Source organism: Rutilus rutilus, assembly GCF_951802725.1.
Source record: "Rutilus rutilus genome assembly, chromosome: 19".
NCBI lineage: Eukaryota > Metazoa > Chordata > Actinopteri > Cypriniformes > Leuciscidae > Rutilus > Rutilus rutilus.
Window position 1 is genome coordinate 26314703 of NC_140232.1, and position 22719 is coordinate 26337421.

The 22719-nt window shown below is 36.3% G+C and overlaps 3 protein-coding genes across 6 annotated transcripts; 1 reads left to right on the forward strand and 2 right to left on the reverse strand.

Annotated features, from left to right (window-relative positions):
* Positions 1-244: 244 nt before the first annotated feature.
* Positions 245-2496, reverse strand: cenph (centromere protein H; the record flags this gene model as incomplete). Its single annotated transcript, XM_084389908.1, has 10 exons — positions 245-615; positions 743-900; positions 1120-1171; positions 1299-1362; positions 1449-1505; positions 1591-1659; positions 1745-1781; positions 1874-1929; positions 2098-2220; positions 2315-2496. The coding sequence occupies 10 exons, from the start codon at positions 2494-2496 to the stop codon at positions 529-531; spliced, it is 885 nt and encodes a 294-aa protein (XP_084246034.1). The 3' UTR covers positions 245-528.
* kgd4 (alpha-ketoglutarate dehydrogenase subunit 4) lies at positions 2477-6299 on the forward strand. Of its 3 annotated transcripts, none has more exons than XM_084389909.1 (5): positions 2477-2617; positions 3460-3528; positions 3898-3961; positions 5422-5630; positions 5893-6299. In XM_084389909.1, exons 2-5 carry the CDS (start codon positions 3478-3480, stop codon positions 5908-5910), a joined length of 342 nt encoding a protein of 113 aa, XP_084246035.1. In that variant the 5' UTR covers positions 2477-2617; positions 3460-3477; the 3' UTR covers positions 5911-6299. The 3 variants fall into 3 exon arrangements, with proteins under 3 accessions (XP_084246035.1, XP_084246036.1, XP_084246037.1); XM_084389910.1 differs by having other exon boundaries at positions 2478-2617; positions 3463-3528; XM_084389911.1 differs by having other exon boundaries at positions 2514-2616; positions 3446-3528.
* Positions 6300-7599: 1300 nt separating this feature from the next.
* Positions 7600-18758, reverse strand: mier3b (mesoderm induction early response 1, family member 3 b). Of its 2 annotated transcripts, none has more exons than XM_084389905.1 (13): positions 18618-18758; positions 17874-17898; positions 17511-17656; positions 17246-17380; positions 17042-17165; positions 16692-16765; positions 12542-12614; positions 11728-11873; positions 11522-11603; positions 11342-11436; positions 10450-10577; positions 10213-10364; positions 7600-9499 (listed from the first exon to the last, which is right to left on the reverse strand). In XM_084389905.1, the coding sequence occupies exons 1-13, from the start codon at positions 18624-18626 to the stop codon at positions 9048-9050; spliced, it is 1641 nt and encodes a 546-aa protein (XP_084246031.1). In that variant the 5' UTR covers positions 18627-18758; the 3' UTR covers positions 7600-9047. The 2 variants fall into 2 exon arrangements, with proteins under 2 accessions (XP_084246031.1, XP_084246032.1); XM_084389906.1 differs by having other exon boundaries at positions 11342-11433; positions 18618-18684.
* Positions 18759-22719: the final 3961 nt, after the last annotated feature.

Sequence of the window (22719 nt, forward strand, 5' to 3'; positions counted from 1 at the left end):
GAATCAAAACTGATCTTGCACATTCTCTATTGTGAACAATTTATCAGTGCATGTTATTCCAAAATAAATTCTGTAAAATTTAATGAAAATGTAAAAACTTGCTATTCCTTGTTGATGTTGTGGCAGACCACACAAGGTATTGAATAATATTATCCAAAAGCCAACTAGCCATTAAGGCCGTTTTTCTTATTGAAACACATGTTTCACTCAATTGCATGACATTACAGAGATAAAACTCGTGAACATGGTTTCATGTTACTTTTATTAAGCATCAGTTTGAAGGTCATTTCATCTGTAAATGGAGTTGATTTAATCTAATATATCTCATTCAGGATGTTTCTAAAATATTCTCTACAGATTATATATAAAATGAGCTGTTATGAAAATCTTAAATATACATTGTGCATGTTTCAGTGAAACATCTTTGCCATAGTCCTTGACATATATGTACAAGAAACCATTACACTGAACATGGTAACAGGTGAACTATATACATTAATCAGAGAACTGTGTTCAAATAGGTCCTCTTCAGTTAGGTATGTTTTCTAGTCCCATCGCAATGTCTCTTAATTTAGGATCATCCCTCCAGTTGACTTTACTAGCCAGTATAATTCCCTGAAAAACAAGATTTTTATTACAAAGAGGTTCAAAATGCATAGTGATCCTAAAAAACAAAACAAAGCAAGACAGATTAAATAAAAATGAAGACAAGTACACAAGCAAACATTGAGAAGCCACGTACCCGGAGCACATTTTGTAAAATGGTGGTGACTTTCTGGTATTTCTGCAGAACCGCTTCAGCTCTTTCCTTGGCTCTCTGCTGGACCTCTCCCTGATTTTCCTTCACCTGTTTCAACTCATTTATCTCCAGCATTTTTTTCTTAATTCGTCCTTTAAGCTCTAGGAAAACATGAATGAGATATGGTTGTTTTCTACTAACCCGCATACTGAAAACATGAGAGTAGCTTTCTTTTTTCTTTTACAAATTGACCCATCCGATGTTACATCTTGTCAAAATATAACATTAACCAAGGTTAAAGGGCTTTCGTTTGAAAAATCAGAGCAGAAAATACTGTGTCTGAAAGGTCTATATGATTCCATCTGGGCCTTAGTAAGTACCAAGTCTTTCCTTTTGAACATCTGTGATCTGGTCCTGAAGCTCTCGTGTTTCCTGGAGAGAGAGAAAAAAGATCAGCAATTAAGTATTCCATGGCCATAAAACCGTTTAAAAATGGAATTATTCATATATATGAAAATGAATTTTTCTAAAACCTATAGCAGAACATGGAATGTCCCACCTTTAAGATTTTCATGGTCTTTTCACAGAGCTCAGTGTTCTGATTGGTCAGTTCCTTTAGTGCCCTGTATGATGAAAGATCGGCTTACTGTTGGGACAACTGGATATCAGACTACATAGATTCGATTTATTTAAATTAAGATTCACTCACTCAGCATCTGCATCATTCTGAATAATCTTTTCAATGATGGCATTCCAAATCTGCATTCTAGAACACACACAAAAAACATTTTAACATGGACACCATATGAGATTGTATTGCAAAAAGAAGCTTGATACCACAGCATCTTTACCTGTTTAATACCATTGTTTTGTTGAAGTATGAGAGTCTTGCCTGCTCTATTGCACTTTCATACTTGGATCTACAGATTGGTAAAAAGATCAATGTTGGATTATTTTAACACAGTATAAACATACAGATGTATTAATAAATTCAAACACACTTACAAATCTGCATCAGCTTCACATGACTCCTTGTGTTTTCCTAAGAATTATACACAATTATCATTAGGATAATTATTAGTGGTTAATCTTTAGATAAGTGTGTTGTTTATTCACATATAAATGTAAGCTTACCCATGCTGACTTTAACGTTCATTTCAAAACACTGATTTTCCATTATTTCTTTCATTCTTGAAAAAAAACAAGACATACAAGAAACAGAATGAGTATAGTAACATTGTTATCTATAACATGTTTATAATATATAGTACATAAAGTTGTACACTGTTCATTTGTACTCTACGAATTGGTGCAAGACGATAACAACAAACCATACAAATAAAACAATAGAAAATCACTTTAGCAAACGTGTGGGTGTCACTCCATCAGAAGCTGATGATGGATCGGTCAGGCCGTTTATTTCAGCAGGGTCAGGGTCTGAGGAGGGTCCATCATGACTACTGGAACTCATCTTTGTATGTCTGTGCAGGGGGGGGGGACATAATCCCATTCAGACATCTGTTGAAGAGACCCCAGACATAAAACCTATATAAATAAATAAAAATTATCACTTACTGTCGCTTCCGGTTCTTGCTCTGGATGTTTTTGTTTACTAATATTACTTTTTTTGTTACAAGATTCCAAGCCGCGAACCTACAATCATGTCCGAAACTGCCGCCAGGAAGTCTTGGCGTCACGTGACGATCATGTGACTGGGTGATCCACAAAACCCCGCCCACCTGCATCAAACCCAACATGAGCAGAAATAAAGGATTGGCCGTTCACAGGCGACTATCTTGACGGTGTTCACTGTACAGTGTCTCGGAGGTCAACATGGAAAAATAAGGTTATATTGCTCAACTAGATAGCGTATTGATGGTAAGAATGTATGTTTATTGTGCTTATTATAAAGCGTGGATCTATATATTTGTAAATGTAACGGTATTTTAATGCCAGAACCACTTGTAATGAATATTAGCAGGATGAGCTAGGGTAAGGGTACAGTGAATTCATTTTGTGTTTTTTTCTGCAGTAATGTATTATTGATGTGTGATATTAAAGCTCATGAATTCGCATGTATATGTCAATGAATTGACAGACTGTTTCAAGTTCATTCATTACGATTTACTGATGCAGCTAATTTGACAGCTTCTCTGCCACAGAATCGAACATGACGGTTGTTGTTACTTCTGAATAATTAATGCGATATTTAAACATTAATTGCCTTTTATGATAGTCCTTACATGACCTCGTCTGGTTGCCAAATGTCAACTCTTTATTTGGGTCGAATCTTTTCAGTGACTCATTTAAGCCGTTTCGCCAAATTGGTCTGAACAATTCGTTCGTGACTGGTTTGTTTGATAGACCGTTGGCTGTAGCATTATTATTAATATTATTAACATCAACATTATCATAATCATCATTACTACCACTATTTTTAATATTAAAACATGTTTTTTATCGTTAAAACAAGTCAAACGATCACAAGTAGTAAAACCAAATAGATTTTTTTAACCAGTTCTTTGATACGAACTGTTCAAAAGAACCGATTCGCGAAAATGACTCGAACTTCCCATCGCTATTTGTCTGTCGCGTTTGTCCCATAGACTGTAAAAAAAGGTTTGTCCTTTTAAGTTTTAATACAACAGTGCCCTCTTCAGGTTGATAATGTATTCATAATGTAAGTCTGTCTGTTTGAACTCTATGGTTTGAACCGGAAGCAGTGATCGAATGTCGTCATGGGAAGCAAAGTGAGTGGCAAGATGGCAGCTGCCAGTCGGGTCGTGCAGGTAAACACTTGTTTCAGCCTGTATACCGATCTTTATTGATGTGACATCTCGCTCAATTTTGCTCATTGTTTAAACGGTGATCTCTTATCCGCATAGTATTCAGTCATTTTATTTTTGGGTGTTTTTACTTCACCAAAATGCATTGATTTCACTGGTTTGACAGATGCCCTTGTGGACAGACCCAGTTTCGGCTCTGTTTATCGCTTTATTTAACATCTGTAAAACACAATATAATCTCAGCAACACGTTAAGCATTATGTACATCAAATGCAGTCCCTAAATATGACAAGTATATAAGTCTGTGGTTGTAGAGAAGTCACTGCAGAACTGTTTTGTTAATTTTTTCTCATTACATTTATTCCGTTGCAGGTTGTGCGACCTCATGCACCTTTAATTAAATTTCCAAATCGAAACAGCGTCCCTAGGCCGAATGGTAAGTAATAACCTCATTGTAATTATATGTAATGCATCCGTTGTTCTGTGAAATATATCGTTTTTATTTGTGTAATGCATTAACTGCTCCTCGTAATAGGTGGAGTAAATTTAAGACACCAAACTTTTTCTCTTTTGTTTACCTAGTTTCCATTGTGGTACATGTTTAGCATACTTGCATTGGTTTAGTTTAGTTTAGTTTAGTTTAGTTTAGTTTATTTTTTTATATAGCACATTTCTACTGCCTCAAGTGCAGCCCAAAGTGCTGTACAATTCCATCAATAAAACCAAACAAAGAGAATACAAAACACAACAACAGAAAATTTATATATTTAGGTCTCTCCTAGGTCGGAGTTAAATGCCAAACTATAAAAGTGCTTTTTTAAAGCCGTTTTAAAAGAATGTAATGTGGGGATGGAGCGGATGGCAAGAGGTAAGGAATTCCATAACCTAGGACCGGCTATCGAAAAGGCTCGATCACCTTTCCGTTTGAGTCGGGACCGCGGTACCCGGAGCAATAATTTATCTGCCGATCTCAGATTCTTTACTGGCTGGTGCAAAATAATAAGATCAGTTAGATAAAAGGGTGCGAGATCATTTAAAATTTAAAAAATGAATATTAAAGTCTTGAAATCGATCCGAAATTTGATAGGTAGCCATTGAAGGGATGTTAGAATTGGAGTGATTCTATCACTCTTCCTCGTATTGGTCAATAGTCTGGCAGCGGCATTTTGAACCAGCTGCAATCGGTTCAGCAATGACTGAGAGAGTCCCAAATATATCACGTTACAATAGTCCAATCTAGATAATATAAAAGCATGGATGATCGTCTCCAAATCCCTCGATGAGAGCATAGGTTTCATTTTCGCTATTAATCTTAAGTAGTAGAAACTACTTTTCACCACAGCACTCACTTGTTTTGTAAAATTTAATTCTGAGTCAAAAAATACACCCAGATTTTTTGCACATGGGTGAACATTTCTGGATAGTGGTCCCAAATAAGTCGAGATAAGTGGTGAAAAACCAAAAGGGCCAAAAACAACAACATCAGTTTTGCTCTCATTTAAGTGGAGAAAATTCTTAGCCATCCAGCACTTTACCTCATCGAGACACTTTACAAGATTGGAACAAGACTTATCAAGCGGATGTAGTGGGACGTACATTTGAGTGTCATCCGCATAACAGTGATATGTGATCTCATATTTCCTGAAAATAGAACCCAAAGGTAACATATATAAGGAAAATAGAATAGGACTCAGTATGGACCCTTGTGGGAGTCCACATGATAATGGAACTGAAGGTGATGAGTAATTACCAATTTTAACTGAGACAGACCTATTTGAAAGATATGAATAGAAACAGCGTAAGACCAGTTTAGTTTTTAAAGCATGGTAGCAAACTTTAAAGCTGGCGCTACGAGTTTGTTGGTAACTTTTTGTTTTTTTCCTGCTGTATTTCCAGTACAAGAGGCACTGAAGGTGCTTTCAGCCAGTCTCCCACAGATCTCCCCATCCGCACCTCCTCCTGCAACGTCAATACCACCTCCACCCAGACCACCGGCACCCATCAGCCGACTGCCGGGAACCCCTGACAGCGTCTCTGTAGTTAAAGATTTCCCTCAGAGATACCGCAGAAGAACCCTTGCATTAGATGAAATGGACTACATCCAGGTTAGTGTTCATTCGTTTGTTCAGATTACACCATTTGAAAAGACACAATCTTTTTTCATTTCATTGAACCATGATTTCACAATCATTTACATTTGAGAGAATATGAAGAATGCATTGCATTTCACTTTTAACAGTCTTTATATCTGCACTGTTCTGGAGCGTGGAGAAATATAAACACCTTTATAAATGTTGTAATGTTTAGAACAAAAATAGACCAGAATATGAATAAACCACTGACCTTAGCTTGTTTTCTCTTTTGCAGCGAGGCGGACCAGAGTGACTCGTCTGGTCCAGTTTATTCAGACTCCTTATTTGTGGAAAATCTGTTGACTGGTATTTTCTTCTCAGTATAAGAGGAGTTCATAATGTCATCTAAATATAGTTATATTGTACATACAGATTATCATTTAACAATTGCTCTGTATTTACATTAAAATGCAAAACTCTTTGCCTTCCTATTCTTCAATCCATCTGTGTTGTATTGGCCACTCTGTCCAGCACCTCTTCTGACCATCATGAACAGAGTTGATGAACTTCCTCTTCCATTTCATTTTGTATTCTGGATTCAGAAAAGCATTCAGTGCCAGCTGTCTACAGATCTATGAACAAAATAGATCACAGAGTACTGCAAATCGGAACGATTAAAATATGTACTCATTTTTGAAAGTTTTCAGTTGTCTTCTCTTATTTAATCTAATCATAACCACCATCTCTGTATTTTTTTTATTTTTTTTATTTAACTGAGTAGGATATTTTCAGTCAAATTACCACATTTGTTTCCAGAGCTTTTATTTCTGGAGCTTTTTACACCAAGTAATAAAGTACAACAAAAATACAAAATAATGAAAAACCAGCCACAAAGCAATACAATTATATGTACATATTTTATAAACAATAGAGATATCTGAATAATTCTGTAATGTTATGATTGTCTGTGTATTTATATATATATATATATATATATGGATATACATTTATAGGATTTGTTTGTTTTATTCACAAGTTTTACCATTGTCATCCATGGTTGAATGTGAAAACCTCTATTTAATAATTCTTTAAATTTCTAAATTAAATACATAAAACACACATCCACTTTACCAAACTTTTCGCAATATTTTTAAGATGTAAAACGTTTACTTCGATAGGTCAAAACAACCTGTACATTCTGGTATTTTAGTTCGTCTTTAAAATGAAACAATAGGCAAAACATTTGAGGGTGAAATTACTGTCAATGTACTTCAGCAAATCTTGCTGAAGTGTACGGTTTCATTTATAAAAAGTACTAATACAGAATAGTAGGAGCACAGAGACTTTTTAAGTATGAAAATAAAAAAACTTTTTATATGAGCACCAAGTACTACATTTGTTGTGCATGATAAAGTTCTATGCTTGATGTACAGACACTGAAAACATTTTGAACAAAAAAGATTGACAGAGATAAACTCTTTGTAGTGCTTTCTATCCCGTCAAGGAACAATAGCATCTATGGATGTATTTCAATCAGCTTTTGTAATCGCAGCTCCGAACATGCTACCAACGAGAGTACTTCCCGATGTCTCAACTATGTAGATGCACAAAACTCTTTCAACTCAAATTATAATTGGAACTGCAGTGCATTCAATAGAAAATAGACTCTTCACATTACTATTAGCAGCCGGTAGGTATCAAGGGTGTGAGAATCACTGTGAACGAATGAAAGCAAAGAGATGAACAAATGGGTTTAAATGCGAGTGTCCAAAAATCATGTGCCATTTATACACACCTCTCTCTCTCTCTCTCTCAAAAAAAAAATGGTGTGGTATTTTTGCAAACGACAACCATGAGCATGCATGTTTTTGACGTCTCACTGCAGTAAAGAAACAAAGGCAAGAATAAGATATGGATACTGTAAGACTTACAGAAGAATAACAATCTATACATATCTACATATTATTGCCATAAAACAAAAACTTTTCTTTTTTTTTTTGCATTTTTGCATTACCCCAATCAAAGTCAGGGCTTTTAGCATACAAATTAATTCTATGGTAAATTGTTTTAAAACGCAAATAACAGGAAGGACTCGAGCTCAGAGGCAGTATCGGTTTTGATACAGTGCGGCAAGCTGATTGCTTTTTGGCATTTAGTATTAATCAGCTTGAAATATGTCAAAGGATCAACAAGAGTCCAATCTGCTTCATGCATACAATACACAACAATGGTAAAGAACTTAAGATAGAGAGCTTAACATAAAAAAGAGGTCCAGAGTGATTAACAATTAGCTCAATTGACATTCAGGTGTTCTCATTACCCCTGGCAGCTACAAAATATACATAATGCATAGCTGGAAAAAAAAAATAACACTGGTTCAATTGGTACTAAAGCGCCTGCAGTTTAAAGCAGCAGACGTTACTGATGATTTGTTAAAAAAAAAAAAAAAAACCTGTGTAGGTACACTAGCATGTATATAGCTTTGCATGTTCAAAGGGGAATCATAAATGTCCTGCACACTTCTCACAGTTTAATATTTATACAAGATTTATGCTAATACTGTAGAGTGCAGGCAACTGCCCCATAGAGCCAATCAGTCTCATAAAATGTTATTGGAGGTTATATTATTACTTGAGTGCCAAATCTTGGACCAAAAGAAACTTTGGGGGCTGGAAAATCTACAATTCTGAGATAGATTCAATTAATGTTCTTCTCAGTCAATTGTGAAATTTGAGAATAAAGAAAAATGTAAATAAAAGCAAAATTTTGGTAATGCACAAAATATAACAATTCCGCAAAAAGATCAGACCCCCCCAAAAAAAAAAGTTATTAAATGTTCAGATAACCACAATTAATTGAGTTATTAAAGCTTATACTTAAAAAATCCTAACTCGAACACCAACCAATAACGAGATACAAAGTGCTCTGTTTAAACGTAATACTCCTCCTCACTATTTTCACTTACAAAAGCCAGTTTCCTGATATACAAAATGCTACATTTCCCAAGGCTTAGTCTATCTCGGGCGGTGTAAACTCTGGAAAAAAAGTACCCATTTTTGAAACAGACACACATACATGAAAAGCCTAAAACAACAACAACAAAAACGCAGTTTTGGCGGCAGCCATTTTTCCGTGAGACAATAAAACAAAGATGCAGGCGTTGGGATGAGTACAGTAAGAGACTTTAGCTCCAGCATTTAGGTTTAACTGTATATCACCAAAGACAAAAAGGATATTAAATATCTGAAGGACCAGAAAAATAAATGGCTATTTAAACTCTTGAGAAATCAAGATTTCTTAGCTCTGTACAATAAAGACATCACTGATGTCATATTCCAAAAACAAATCAAAAACAACCAAAAGGTATATATATAGATATTTTTTTCTTAATTTAAAAAAGAACTAATAGTCAGTGAGCAGATGAGTCAGTGTCTGGATGGCAGAAAGGAGTCAGTCAGACTGAAGTGCAGTGTGTTGGTGGTGTCGTGAATGAGAGCTGATGAAACCGTTGGCTTCACCGCTCCCTATGCTGCTGAAGTCTGTGACCGACACCGCCATTGTGGTGCCCGTAATGCGATGTGCGCGTCTGCCCTCGAAGTCCACGCCCAGGTTAGTAACAGACACATCGTTCATGAAGGACTCCGAAAGGCCCATCTTGAGCCTCTTGGAGGGCCGTTCGCAGTCTTTGGTGCTGCACACGCTGATCTGACCCAGATCTGAGCGGTAGAAGCCAGAATCCAGCATGTTGAGGCAGCCGCTGTCTCCGCTTGTGGCGTAGCTCAGCTGGTCATCATGGTTCATGGCTCCTCTGTGTAAACTCTCCAGAGGGGGGAAATAAGGGGAGTCCATACAGCTCATGTCTCCTGGACCGTTGCACACAGTTGCTACGCTGTTACTAAGGGCTGCAAGAAAAAGAACAAAAAAGCATTTTTATACATCAGACTATTTATCATTTTGTATCTTGTCAAAATGCATAACTGCATATGTTAGAATTCTACAAATATACACTGGCGGTCAAAAGTTTGGAATAATAAAATTTCATGTTTTTGAAAGAAGTAATTTATGCTTGTCAAGACTGCATTTATTTGATCAAAAATACAGTAATATTTCACAATATTACTGTTTTTGTTTTATTTTTGATCAAATAAATTCAGCCTTGGTTAGTATAAGACTTTTCATAAAACCCCCCAAAAAACTCATTCAAAACGTTTGACCACCAGTGTACCATTATACACATTATACAAAAAACAGTTATGTATGATAAAGAAATTCTTGCTGACAGCATTACAATAGTGTTTTTACAATATAATTTATTTTAATGTTAAAAAAAGTAAAAAATTAAAATAAAATAAAAAAAAGACAGACAGACAGTGGCAAATGTATTTTTAATAACCTTTTGTTATATGAATGAACAATCAGTCAGTAAATTAGACATGATTTAGTAGCTGCTCTGAATGATTCAGTTAACTCAGTGAAGGGCTCATCTGATTCAAACTGCTAACAATCATTTTATCACCTTTTTGAGTGATTCATTAAAAGAACCAGAATAAATGACTAATAAATTCCTAAGAATAAATCATCTGTGAATCATGACAACTGTGGCAGCTGAGCTCACCTGTGAGGTCGCTGGCAGTGATGGAGTTGAGCAGTCCGAGCTGTTGCTCCGCTGACGCCTCCATCCTTCCCCCTGCTCCTGCTGAACACACGGATAAAGAGCTGTCCACCGCCAGACCCTCCGCCTCATCCACCAGCCTGTCCATCAGGTCTCTGAGGACACAACCAACAATTACTTTCTTTGAAACACACATTACTCAACAGGCAAAAAGCACCAATTTCGCATCCCAGCACTTACGTCACACCCGGGTAACAACTGTACTTCTTCTTGCCGAATCGGTTCTGTTGAGCAAAGTAGTCAAAACGTTCCGACTTTTTCCACATGTAATAAAAAGCCACACATTCTGCTACAGTCCGTGTCTGAACCTGAAAAAAAAAGAAAAAAGCTATGAGAATATAGCCATGGACAACAATAAAAAATAAAATAAAGTGCATAATGTCTGCATAACTAACCAGAGTTACTTTTACAATGTACAGTTATCACTGCATACTAATTTATGCATATTTATTGCGTATGCATTAATTAACATAAAAGGGCCTGAAAACTACAAACTACAAAAAACACAAATTTGTGAAAACGGTCATGTCATACGCATGCTTATGTGTTCAGTCTATAGGCATATTATGTTACTTTACAAAGTGACCTCACCAACATGCATAATACAGCGTTTTTAGTCTTATTTGCCAATCTGTGTGAACGGGATCATTTGACAACATTGTTGTCAGTGCGCGAAAAACGCAAAGGAAAAAAAAAGTCTGTTTTTAGTACATCGGTGTCTTTTATTCAGCAATTACAAATTAAATAGATCTAAAGATACTTTTACATTTTTCAAGTCAGCATATTAGAATGATTTCTGAAGGACCATGTTCATGTGACACTGAAGACTGGAGTAATGGGTGCTGAAAATTCAGCTTTAAGGATTTTTTTTATATTTTTTATATTAAAATAGAAAACTGCTTTTACAGTATTTTTTGATCAAATAAATGCAGCCTTGGTGAGCATAAGAAACTTTTTTCAAAAACTTCAACCCCAAACATTTAATCTTTACTAAATTTTTGAACAGTAGTGTAGATAGAAAAAACAACAACAGTTGATGAGCCCAGTGAAAAAGACAACACACATCACTTGCCTTGTGTTTCTGAATAAGATGGAAGTTTTTCTCATAAATCTGCAGCGCATGTTCAAAGTTCCTACATTCATCCTCTGACCATGGTGGGGATTCTTCTATCAAAACAACAAAGAAAAGTGAACATTTATGCCACTACAGGTACAAAAGCTTTAAAAGCTGATACTGTACTGAACAGCCTACCCTTCAAAGTCTTCACATTACTGCGGTATCGCGTCAGTGCCTCGCGGGTGTTGTAATTACATTTTAAAAGCTCAAACAAGGCCTAGAAATGAGTTCATGAAAAAAAAAAAAAAAAAGCAATTAAAACCATAGCAGCAGCTCTCACATGGGCGGAAGATTTTTACATGAATTTTTTTAATTAATGGGAGCTTTTAGAGAGCACATACCTGTTCGTTATCTCGTATGTGTTCAGATGTGGAATCTTGTGTGCCGTCATCTGTAGACTGTGACAGCGCTTCTCTGAGGTAGTCTCTCACTTTACACTCTGACAGCACGTCAGGACACCACAGCAGCTGATCGTCCTCCTCGTACGCTTTAAACAACAACACACATTCAAATTGGTCTCATTCACAGTGATTTATTTGTGATTCAATCATTTATCTAGCTATCTAACAAGTTTATTGACATTGAATGGCTTTTCTGAGGTAAATGTAACATCACGTGACATTTGTTTGAGCTGTTTTATTGATGTCTTTTCACGGTTATAACACTGATTGAGTGATTTCATGAGACGTGATACATTTCGGTAAGTACTATTGTATCTTTCAGCATACCTTCTGATGTTCATTCATGTTTATTTTGTGCTATAACTAGAAGTATAGCAGAAGAGATGATCCTTTCACATGCACTCAGCAATGCCGCTTTGCTTAAACTCTGGGTTAAACAGCGATCTGTCACGTCACATTAAAGAGTGCCAATGCGCTATTTATTGTTCGAATTTCCTGATCAAATTGACAGAATTTGAAAGCTACGACTTTGTGTCGTATCAAAAGTAACAAGCACAAAACCTATTGCGAGTTTTTTTCACCCATCAACTGAAAACAGCATCGATTCTTGGGATTTAAGAGTCAGTATCGGTTCATCAATATAAGAATCGATTAAAATCGAGACATCAATATTTTCAACCCAACCCTGATGATTCATAGTGTTTACTATGGTTTATTTCAGTTAAAAGTCTCACTAAGCAATTTAAACACTCACCCTTTTCATCCTCATTATAGTGGCTAAGCCCCATGGGAACTTCTGCTTGATGCTGAGACCCAACCATTATTTCCTGAAATAAAAATGATTAAAAAGATTAAGACTAACTATCAAACTTTTTTACTTACATGAACCACAACATGCACTATGGTTCAAATGTTTGGGGTCAGCATGATTTATAATACTATTATTCAACTAGGACGCATTAAATTGTTCAAAAGTGACAGTAAAAACATTTATAATGGTTCAAGAGATTTTTTTTTTACTTACAAATATAGTAATGGCTGCTGAAATTTAGCTTTGCCATGATGACAGGAATAAATTGCATTTTTAAATATATTAAAATTGACAGTTCTTTTAAATTGCAATAATATTTCACAAGATTGCAGTCTTTTCGTAGCCTGGCTAACGTCAGACCTCTTTCTCATTGAGACGTGGTCTGGGAACCACATGTTCATTTTCTCGTATTTGAGGCGTGGTTTACGAATGCCCAGAGCTGTTTATTGGGCGATACGAATGTCTATCAAATGCGCCTGCACGTAGCTCATAGCCAATCGTTTCAATTATACCAGATGACGTATGTAGAGCGACAGAAATTCGACGAGGAAGAAGACGCAATAAACTTGCGTTCTAAACTACTTAGAACACTATCTAAGGCTGCATCGAAAGGTAACTTCGCGTCTGATGCCATGTTGGATCCATAGATATAAACAAACTGCTTCGGTGTGTCGCATAGACGTCGTCATCGTCTTGCTGCTCCCTCCCCGTTCTGTGATTGGTTCCCTTTTTGAGGGGCAAATCTGGTCCATGGTGTCCAGGCTGCCTAGCAGCGTGAATAAAACTGCGCTGCGCGCAAGGCAGCATGGGGAAACCCAGGCTAGTCTTTTCGTATTTTTGATCAAATAAATTGTGCCATGGTAAGCATAAGAGATTTCTTTCAAAAATATTTTCAATGAACAATTAACCTAACACACCTGCAAGTACTTGATAGTTGCGTAGGACAAAGGCAATTATCAAAACCCAATTCAATAATAATCTAGAAAAAGAAATCACACACACTATCCCAACTTGCAAAAGTTAATTTATTTAGCGACATTTCAATCCTATGACCTTCATCAGGCATTTACAGTCCAACAAATGCAAGATCAACTAATTTAAATACAACATAGCCAATCCTCACATCCGACTATTATTAAAAGGTACACTATGTAACTTTCACCCCTATAGGAGATGTGACTGTGCGGATGAATATGGTTATCCTACTGCTCATAAATCACCTATCTTAACACTGGTACCTTTCCCACAGCATTTAAGCAGGCTCAAGTAACCCCACTGCTTAAGAAACCCACTCTAATCGCATCGAAGCCTGCCTGACAGACATTTCTTGCTGGACGAAAGACCACCACCTTCAACTCCACCTTACAAAGACAGAACTGCTTGTGGTCTCAGCCAACCCAACACTTAATCACATCTTCTCCATTCAGCTAGGTTCAACAACCGTAACTCCATCCAAGACGGCAAGGAACCTTGGAGTTGTGATCGATGATTAGTTAAACTTCACAGACCACATTTCTAGAACTGCCCAGTCCGGCAGATTTGCCTTGGACAACATTAGGAGGATCAGGACCTTCCAATCAGAGCATGCTACACAACACCTTGTCCAAGCTCTTGTTCTATCCAGACTGGACTATTGTAATGCTCTCTGGCAGGCCTTCCAGCATGCACTGTCAAAACTCTGCAACTGATCTAGAAAGAGTGCTCTTTAACAAGCCGAAGAAAGCACACGTCACACCTCTCCTCATAAACTTGCGCTGGTTGCCAACTGCCACTCGCATCAAATTCAAGGCACTGATGTTTGCTTACAGAACAACCACTGGCTCGGCTCCCCTATACCTAAACTCACTACTTCAGCGTCCTGCAAGTGCCACAGTGCCTTGTGTAAGAAGGTTGCGCTCTATACGGGCAAGAACACCTAGGCTCAGGAACAGTTTTTTTTACCAGAGGCTGTTCGACTGACAAATTTTTGTTCTTCTACTTTGCATGCAACAACAGACTTGCATGTGTAATACGGTTTCAATGTTTTTAAAATAACAGTACTATTTAAACTTTTTATGTGCAATACTGTCTACTTTACAGATTTTTTAGGTGCAATAATATTTGACTATTTATGTTATTTATTACTAATTTATTACTTATTCTTGCATTGTTTATTCTAGTTTTTATTGATTATGCTATTTATTGATGACACTGCTTAGACATATTGGTTAATGTTTTATCTTGTGCTTTTGACTAGGATCTTAGTACGTAGTTTCATTCCTTCATGTAACCGTGTATTGAATGACAATACAAATCCTTGAATCCCAAAGAGGAACAAAATCACTTTCAAGAACCTTTACCCTGACTGTTCCAAGCTGGTGGAATGACCTGCCTAACTCAACTCGAGCTGCTGAGCTGGCTGAAGACACATTTTTTTCCGTCAACACTTGACCCATTAATACTAACACTTACTATTATATACATCTACTTAAAAAAAAAATGTCTATATGTATTGTGCTGAAATAACTGGGACTAGTCACAGCACTAGCATATTGTTGCCCTATTGTTGGCTTGATTGCTGCTTTTTCTCTCCTTGTTTATAAGTTGCTTTAGATAAAAGCGTCTGCTAGATGATTAAATGTAAATGTACTAGTACTAGGCTTAAGAGATATAACCAGTTAGATCTAAACGATTTCAAGCTGACTAGCTAAAGATGTTACTCCAGCTATTCTCATTAATTTACAGTACTTCCTTAAATAAATTCTAGCATGGAACTACAACAACCATAATAAATGACCTTTCACAATAGATAATGCTTTATAAGGAACTGTTAAGAGAGCTACATATGGCAATTTATCAGTTCAATAAAATACCTTACTCAACAGTTGAGTAATAAAAACGCCATTTCCACGTCACTTTTACATTTCAAATCCCTAAGTTCTCTTCTCACCATCTCCAAAAAGCCAAGGCAATGTTGATTGATTCTGTCTTTATTACAAGCTCATGTCTCATTCTTTTTTTGCCAGCAGAGACTCCTCTGTTTGGATGATTTGAGGTGATTCCCTGGAGGTTCTAGATTTAGTGTGCTCTGTCAACCTTTCTCGCTCTTTATGACTACTAACCTATGCCACTCCTATACCATACATGCTGCAAAGTAGCCGGAGCAATTTTTCTCTATTAATGGATATGACGAAACACGCACAAGGCCAGTGACGTATGTTTCAATTTCCAATGAAAACCATCATGACAGGTCTCAAATTTAAACACTTATAATACGCTTACCACAGCGAATCAGGGTAAGACGAAACATATTTTGGAAGAAAGATTAGCCACGTTTCCACCGCAGGAACTTTCCCCAGGGACTAGTGACTTTGGGGTGGTACTCTGTGTTTCCACTGAAGGAACCAGGGTCTAAATGAAGTTCCGGGTAAATATTTCCCCCTCCGAAAATCCCTGCTTGCGAGGAAGTACTTTTTCAAAGTTCAGAAACTTTCAGGGGTGGGACTTGGGCGCTGAACATGCTGATTGGTTGAGTTCATGCCGCATTTTGATTGGTTGACTCCGTTGCGGTGCGTGCAGTAAGAGTTGTTTTCTATTCGAATCAACAATGGAGTTTAAAAAATATGACCGGTGGACCGACGACGAGGTTCACACTTTATTAAGCTTAAATTTCAGAGGATGAAATCCAGTGGGAAGTCCTACTTCACAGGACTAAATTTGCCTAGTCTTCACGGTACTTTGGGCCGCAGTGGAAACGCAGACAGCAACAGGTCTGGGGGAAAAAAAGTTCCTGGGACAAATTGGTCTGGCTAATTTCGGTGGAAACGCGGCTATGAACGATGTATTGACTCGTTATTTAAATTTTGTTAATTCAGAAAAAATACAAATAAAAGTGTACCTTTAACTTCACAATATTCGGATATGGGGATTAGCTATGTTGTATTTTAAATTTGTTGATCTTGCATTTGAAAATTTTTTTTTTTTTTTTTTTTTTTTTCGTACTGACCACAAACCTTTGAACATTAGAATATAAAAAAAATAAACATTTATAATCAAGGATGTATCTATATATATTAAGAGAATGTATACAACATTTGAATAATATGATACTAACCTTTCTAGAATCTTCACTGCTCACACCGTCCTCCTCCCCCTCAGATTCTTTATCACCATCATATGTTGCGTTGGCTGGAGCAAAAAAAAAAAAAAAAAAAAAACCCAACCCCTTTTTTAGTACATTAAATATATTTGCATATACCTTTAAAAAGCAAAAAATATGCTTGAAGGAGTCTATAGAAGTTTAAGAAATGCAAATATAATTATTATGACCCCTTACCACTTTCTATAAGTTTATAATGAATTAAATGATTAAACTTTAAAACACCTCCAGCATTCAGAAGAAAAAAAAATTAACATGTAAAAACCCAAACTGATCTAGTAGAAGATAGTAATGATTCTTCTCACATCTAAGTGTTCTAGGGAAGAAGTCTGTGGCATCATGGGAGGTAACAGAAGGGGTCAGATCATCAGCAGAGGACTGGGTCTCCTCCTCATAATCTCCTGACAAGAGATCTTTCGCTATCTCCTCCTGCAGCAGAAGACAATTAGTGATTTCATCTTGTTGGAAATTTCCCCTGGCTGGCCCTGAAGCAAAATCATGTTAATTACCTTATCAAGGGTCATGTCAGGCAGATCATCAGCTAGTTCAACAGAAGAACTGTCCATGCTAGAGCCTGCCCCTGTACTGACAGATGCCTCATAACGATACATAGCCAACAACTCCTCGATCGGCATGTTCCCCTCCTGTTCGTGTTAGAAAATAAATGTATCTCAGCAGAAATATGACCCTTATCATCCATTGATTGTAACAGTTAACACAATGCATACACTTTCAAATGAGTTAAAAAGTGAATTGTTATGAATGCATCAATACCCTCTCCAAGTCTGACAATTCTGCACTGAAATTCTTCTCTCCATCCAACTGCTCTTCCTCCTCCAAAGTTCTCTCGTCGTCATACTCATGAATTAACATCTCAGCTGTTGGATCAAAATCGTGATCCTCTGAGGACAAAGAGCCAACTGGGAAGAGAAATGAAACACTGTTACTGATTTAATGTATATAGAAATAATGTATTCCAATATCTACCAAAAACTGTCAATTGATAATGCAAATTTTCTGATTTTAAGTATTTCTTAGCTAAGACAGCAGTATGGGAAACTTAAAAACCCATATCTTATTAATACTAACAATACTATAATAAGAATAATAAACAATTCACTAAAACAATGAACCTACCAGGGCTCGAACTCCCAAAGGAAGCCTGTACAGACAGATATAAAGAAAAAGAAAGCAGAAAAATAATGGATTATAACATGATGCAAAATAAATTATAGTAGCCTACATTTACCAGCACAAACATCTGACACCGAATGAATTTTCAATTTTAGACCCGTCTGCGTGCAAATTTCTTTTAAATTAAAACCCGTGACAGCAAATGTACATCAACGTAAATTCAAGACGATGTCCCCTCTTATAAAACATCATAACACTTATCTATTTATTAATGCAACAAAATTACTGACACAAACCAAAAAGCTATCATCTATCGGATGCTGTCATCCTCTCCAAACACTGCAAAATCCCATTTTGCACACACTATAAACAAACCTTTCCTGCAAGTTAACAGCCATATGCATTCCCACAATATATTAAAACACGATTAAACCTTTAAAAAACAGTCCAATGTGTCATGAAAACGATTTTTATATCGAGCAATGTATCAATTACAGCCGACGATTTCTTGTTTGTTTGTTTTTTTCCTGTGAGCTAACGGGGATGAAATTCAGAGGCCTCTCCGATCCTGATAGATCACTCTTCAATTAAACCGGTTTACCATCGTCAGTTTGCACAATTATTACTAAAACTCCAGCCGTATACACATGATGCTCTAATATATATCAACGAAAGCCATAGCTATCATACCGAATCGTAAAAGAGATGGATTTAAAAACGAATACTTTTTCCAGCTATCCAGCTTACCTCCGCCATATTGGTGTCTTCGGCCTCATAGGTTGGCTGTGTGCTGCAGTACCCGGATGCGCACAGGGAGCCAATGATCCACGCAGAACTTTTGGCACACTTTTCAAACAGATTTACAGCAAACAGGGGTTTAGATATGGCCTGTTCATGGACCCCCATTAGTCTGCATGGTTTATAGCCTACTAAATAATTGGCATAGACATTCACACATTCATACGTTTGTCACTTACACATTCTTACAAAGGTGTTTTCTGCAAGCCCCCAGACTAAGCAATGCGAAATATAAGGCTAAGGTAAATGAGAATAAAATTAGTTAAGCCTATATATTAGTTCTAAATAAAAACAAGCTTTATCATACTATTAAAAGATGGAAACGACCTAATATAATCAGAGTACATACAAGTTATAATGCAAACTAAGCAAGTCTGTATGTATGTGTGTATTATATAAGCTATACAGTATGCCATATATATATATGCCATACATTTACTTAGTGCAATAGTATGTACACAATAATAGCATATAAGTTTATTATTTGTACTGACAATTAATATCGTTGATTGACCTCTGATGACATCAATCACAAGAATGACCATTTCATAGTATTCTATCTAGAAATGTCTACATTCTTTAAAATTTCTGATTTCTCTTTACACTGCCCAAGTATTCAACGACATAACACTTATAAAACCTTAAACCTGTAAAAAGGCTTTGTCAAGCCAATTTTCAAAGTTTGTCTTAATCTTTTTGTAGATTTTACTTTACAGCATGATTAATATAGGCTAGTTAACTAAACCCTATGCCATAAATACATTTCATTAGCCTAAATAATAACTGAAATAAAATATATATTTTTTAAAACATTAACTTATTTTTATTTATTATTTCAGTTTTCATTTATTATTTAATGTTTTAAAATAACTAAAATGTAATAAAATAAAAAGTAATAAAAAATGTAGGCTACAGGCATATTATAAATTGAATAAAATGAAAAAAAAATTTAATAAAAACCTTTAATCAAAATAAAAAATATTTCATAATATTATTAAAAACTAGTTTAATCAAACAATGTTAATTCATGTAAGTGTCACAGCAGAATTATTCCATGGGGTGGCAGTAGTAGCAAACACTCAGAGGCAGTTTTTCATGTTTTCATCTTATATTTCATATGGTCTTCAAGAAGAGAAGCACTTAATGCATTTATTCGTTTGACAGTTGTCCTTTACCAGTTTCTTCATCTGTAAAATCTGAACATTTGTCATCTTCTTGAGAAAGGGCACAGCGTCACTTCTTGTACCATTGTACTGTTTTAAAATCATACCCCTATAATTAATCTCTGCCATGACTGTTGTCTGTGATTACTCTGACCCTCAGTGCACAGGAACTGGCTTGATATGTTATTTTGTTCTGCAATGACGTCAGTCCAAGATTGTATAGTACAAGGTCATGCACACTTAATACAGATTTATTGTTCCGTCGAGCATGAAATGTATTGCTGAAATCACATTCTTATAACTGTATGAATATAAGCATTATTACATGTACAGTAGTTAGACAAAGAAGTGTGTGTCAAAGAGAGTGCATTTAATGAAAACATCCTGGCCATCTAATGCTGGCATCTAATGAAAACATCCTGGCCAATTCTTCCATTTGGACAGATTTGTATTTCAACCCCAACAAGATTGATTGATTGATTGATTCATTAATTCATTCATTCATTTGTTCATTCATTCATTTGTTCATTCATACATTCATCCATACAAATTGAAATGCAAGAAACTTTCAAATATTTTCATTTCCTATTTTTCAATATATTTTAGAATATTTTTGTCGAAACATTCACTGGATCAATTCAGGTTTTCCATGGAACTTAAAATGACCAATTCATCTGTATCAATGATCCCGTATCTGCATAAAACAATTGACAAGGACAGAAAGAATTATAATCAAGACCCGGGTATCTGCATATCAGCTTGTGATTTTGCTTCAGACATGCTAAATATAGACCATGCCCTCCCTTATCCGTGAGAAACAGGAGGTCTTTATTTTAGCAACACGTTCCCCTCACCGGGTTTAGACACTAATTGCTACTTTTTGTGCACATTTCCTCTCTCAGTATTTGTTTATATAAGCGCCACTGTAATAAAAAAAAAAAAACTGAAAATATATAAAAAAAAAACCTGTTGAAAAGACCAGCATCAACTGCAATGTCAGTCAAGGCTACTTTAGGCTGGTTAGTGCTGTTTTGGTACTGGTCTAGCATGGTGAACCAACATAGCCAAGCTTGTCTTCCTCTGGTTAACCAGTTTGGTTGACCAAAGGAAGTATTGCTGGTTAATCCTAAAAAGCCTGGTGAGGGCACCTGCACATCAGCATCCCAAACACAACATGGTATTGGAGTTGAAAGTCTTTTATGCTCCCCAAGGTTCCATTTATTTGATCAAAAATGTTTTTATATAGATATTATTTAAAATGTAATTTATTCCTTTTATGGCAAAGTTGAATTTTCACCATTACTCCAGTCTTCAGTGTCACATGATCCTTCAGAAATCATGCTGATTTGGTGTTCAAGAAACATTTCTTATTATTACCAATGTTGACAACAGTTGTGTTGCTTATTTTTGTGGAAACATGATAATTCTTGGAGTTCTTTGGTGAATAGAAAGTTCAAAAGAACAGCATTTATTTGAAATTATATTTTGTGTAAAAGGCTTTACTGTCACTTACTGGACTTGAAAATCACTTCAATCACTTGAAAATGTATAAACAGCTTGGCTCACTCATGAATTGTGAATGCATCCAAAGCACAACTGGATGCTGGTTACATTCCACACCACTGTGCTGTTCCTTGCGGAAGCTAGGAGGTCTTGCTGCACACTGTCCTGAGCTTGGACCCCACTGTCTCAGGACACCTCGCCCAGCTTTTGATGAGCAGGGAACGGCAGAAAGACCCCCGCCTCAGCTGAGGTTATCATCACGCATGTCAAAGTGTCACATCTGTTCTGTCAGGCTCTCCGGTAAGACTACACCAGCCCCTTTATGTTCCTATTATACCGGTATACCACCAATATGTCACAAAAGATGTATTATTTATGCATGTAAAAGCGGTAACTATAACGATTAAGTGCACACCCCAACAAACAATAAAGTTTCCTTTTAAATTAGAACAATTATTAAACTTAAAGTTGTAAGTTGTTATCATCCTTGGAGTGAATGGCCCTTACTCATCCCACATTTGTTGTGAATTGCATCTCAATCGTGCAGCTTATTGAGGAGACATGTTCTATTACTATTCTACGCGATCAACCTTATGATTTTCACATGGCAATAGATAAAACAGGCAATACATCCCGTATACTTTCAGTGAAAGATCTACGTTAAAGTACCAGGATATCATAATAGGCCTTGTGGGTGAGCTCTTTTGACTTGACCCAGTTCAAAAAATTACCCAGAAATCTAGAAATAAACTAGTACGATCGTTTTTCAGTCAAGTATTTCCATTCCCGTTGTATAACAGCATATTATAGCAAAGGAAGTAAGGTACAATTTTACCGCACTTTCTAGTGACAAGATGACACAATGATGATTTGAGGTCTTAACACTCAGCGTTCTGAGCTTAAAATAGGGTCTGCCTCACAGCGAGAAAACATCAACAGATTGTCACTTGCTTCCTGTTTGACAGTTTCCCATCCCTTATCCTCCCAAAGCTGTCTAAATTTGTTGAGTTGATAAATGAGACTCTGGCCTAGATCGAGCTTTTGTGTGACCATTTTGCCCCAGTAATGCTTATAAACAACAGAAGTCCCAAGCCAAAAAATATCTCAAAAACAATATGAAAAATACATGCATGTACACAAGAACATTTAGTCACATAACAAAAATATATAGATAGATAGATAGATTTTCATGTCTGTTTTGCTTTGTTTTGCTGTTTGCAATTGACGTCCTCTCTTTGGATTCATCACATGAACTTCCTCCAGGTTTCCGTTCGTCTGTTTCCCGGACAATGAGGAAGGATGCCACACAAAATTACAAAGTTCTGCAGATGCTTCCAGCTTCCTTTACTCCCTGTGTGTGTGTGTGTGTGTGTGTGTGTGTGTGT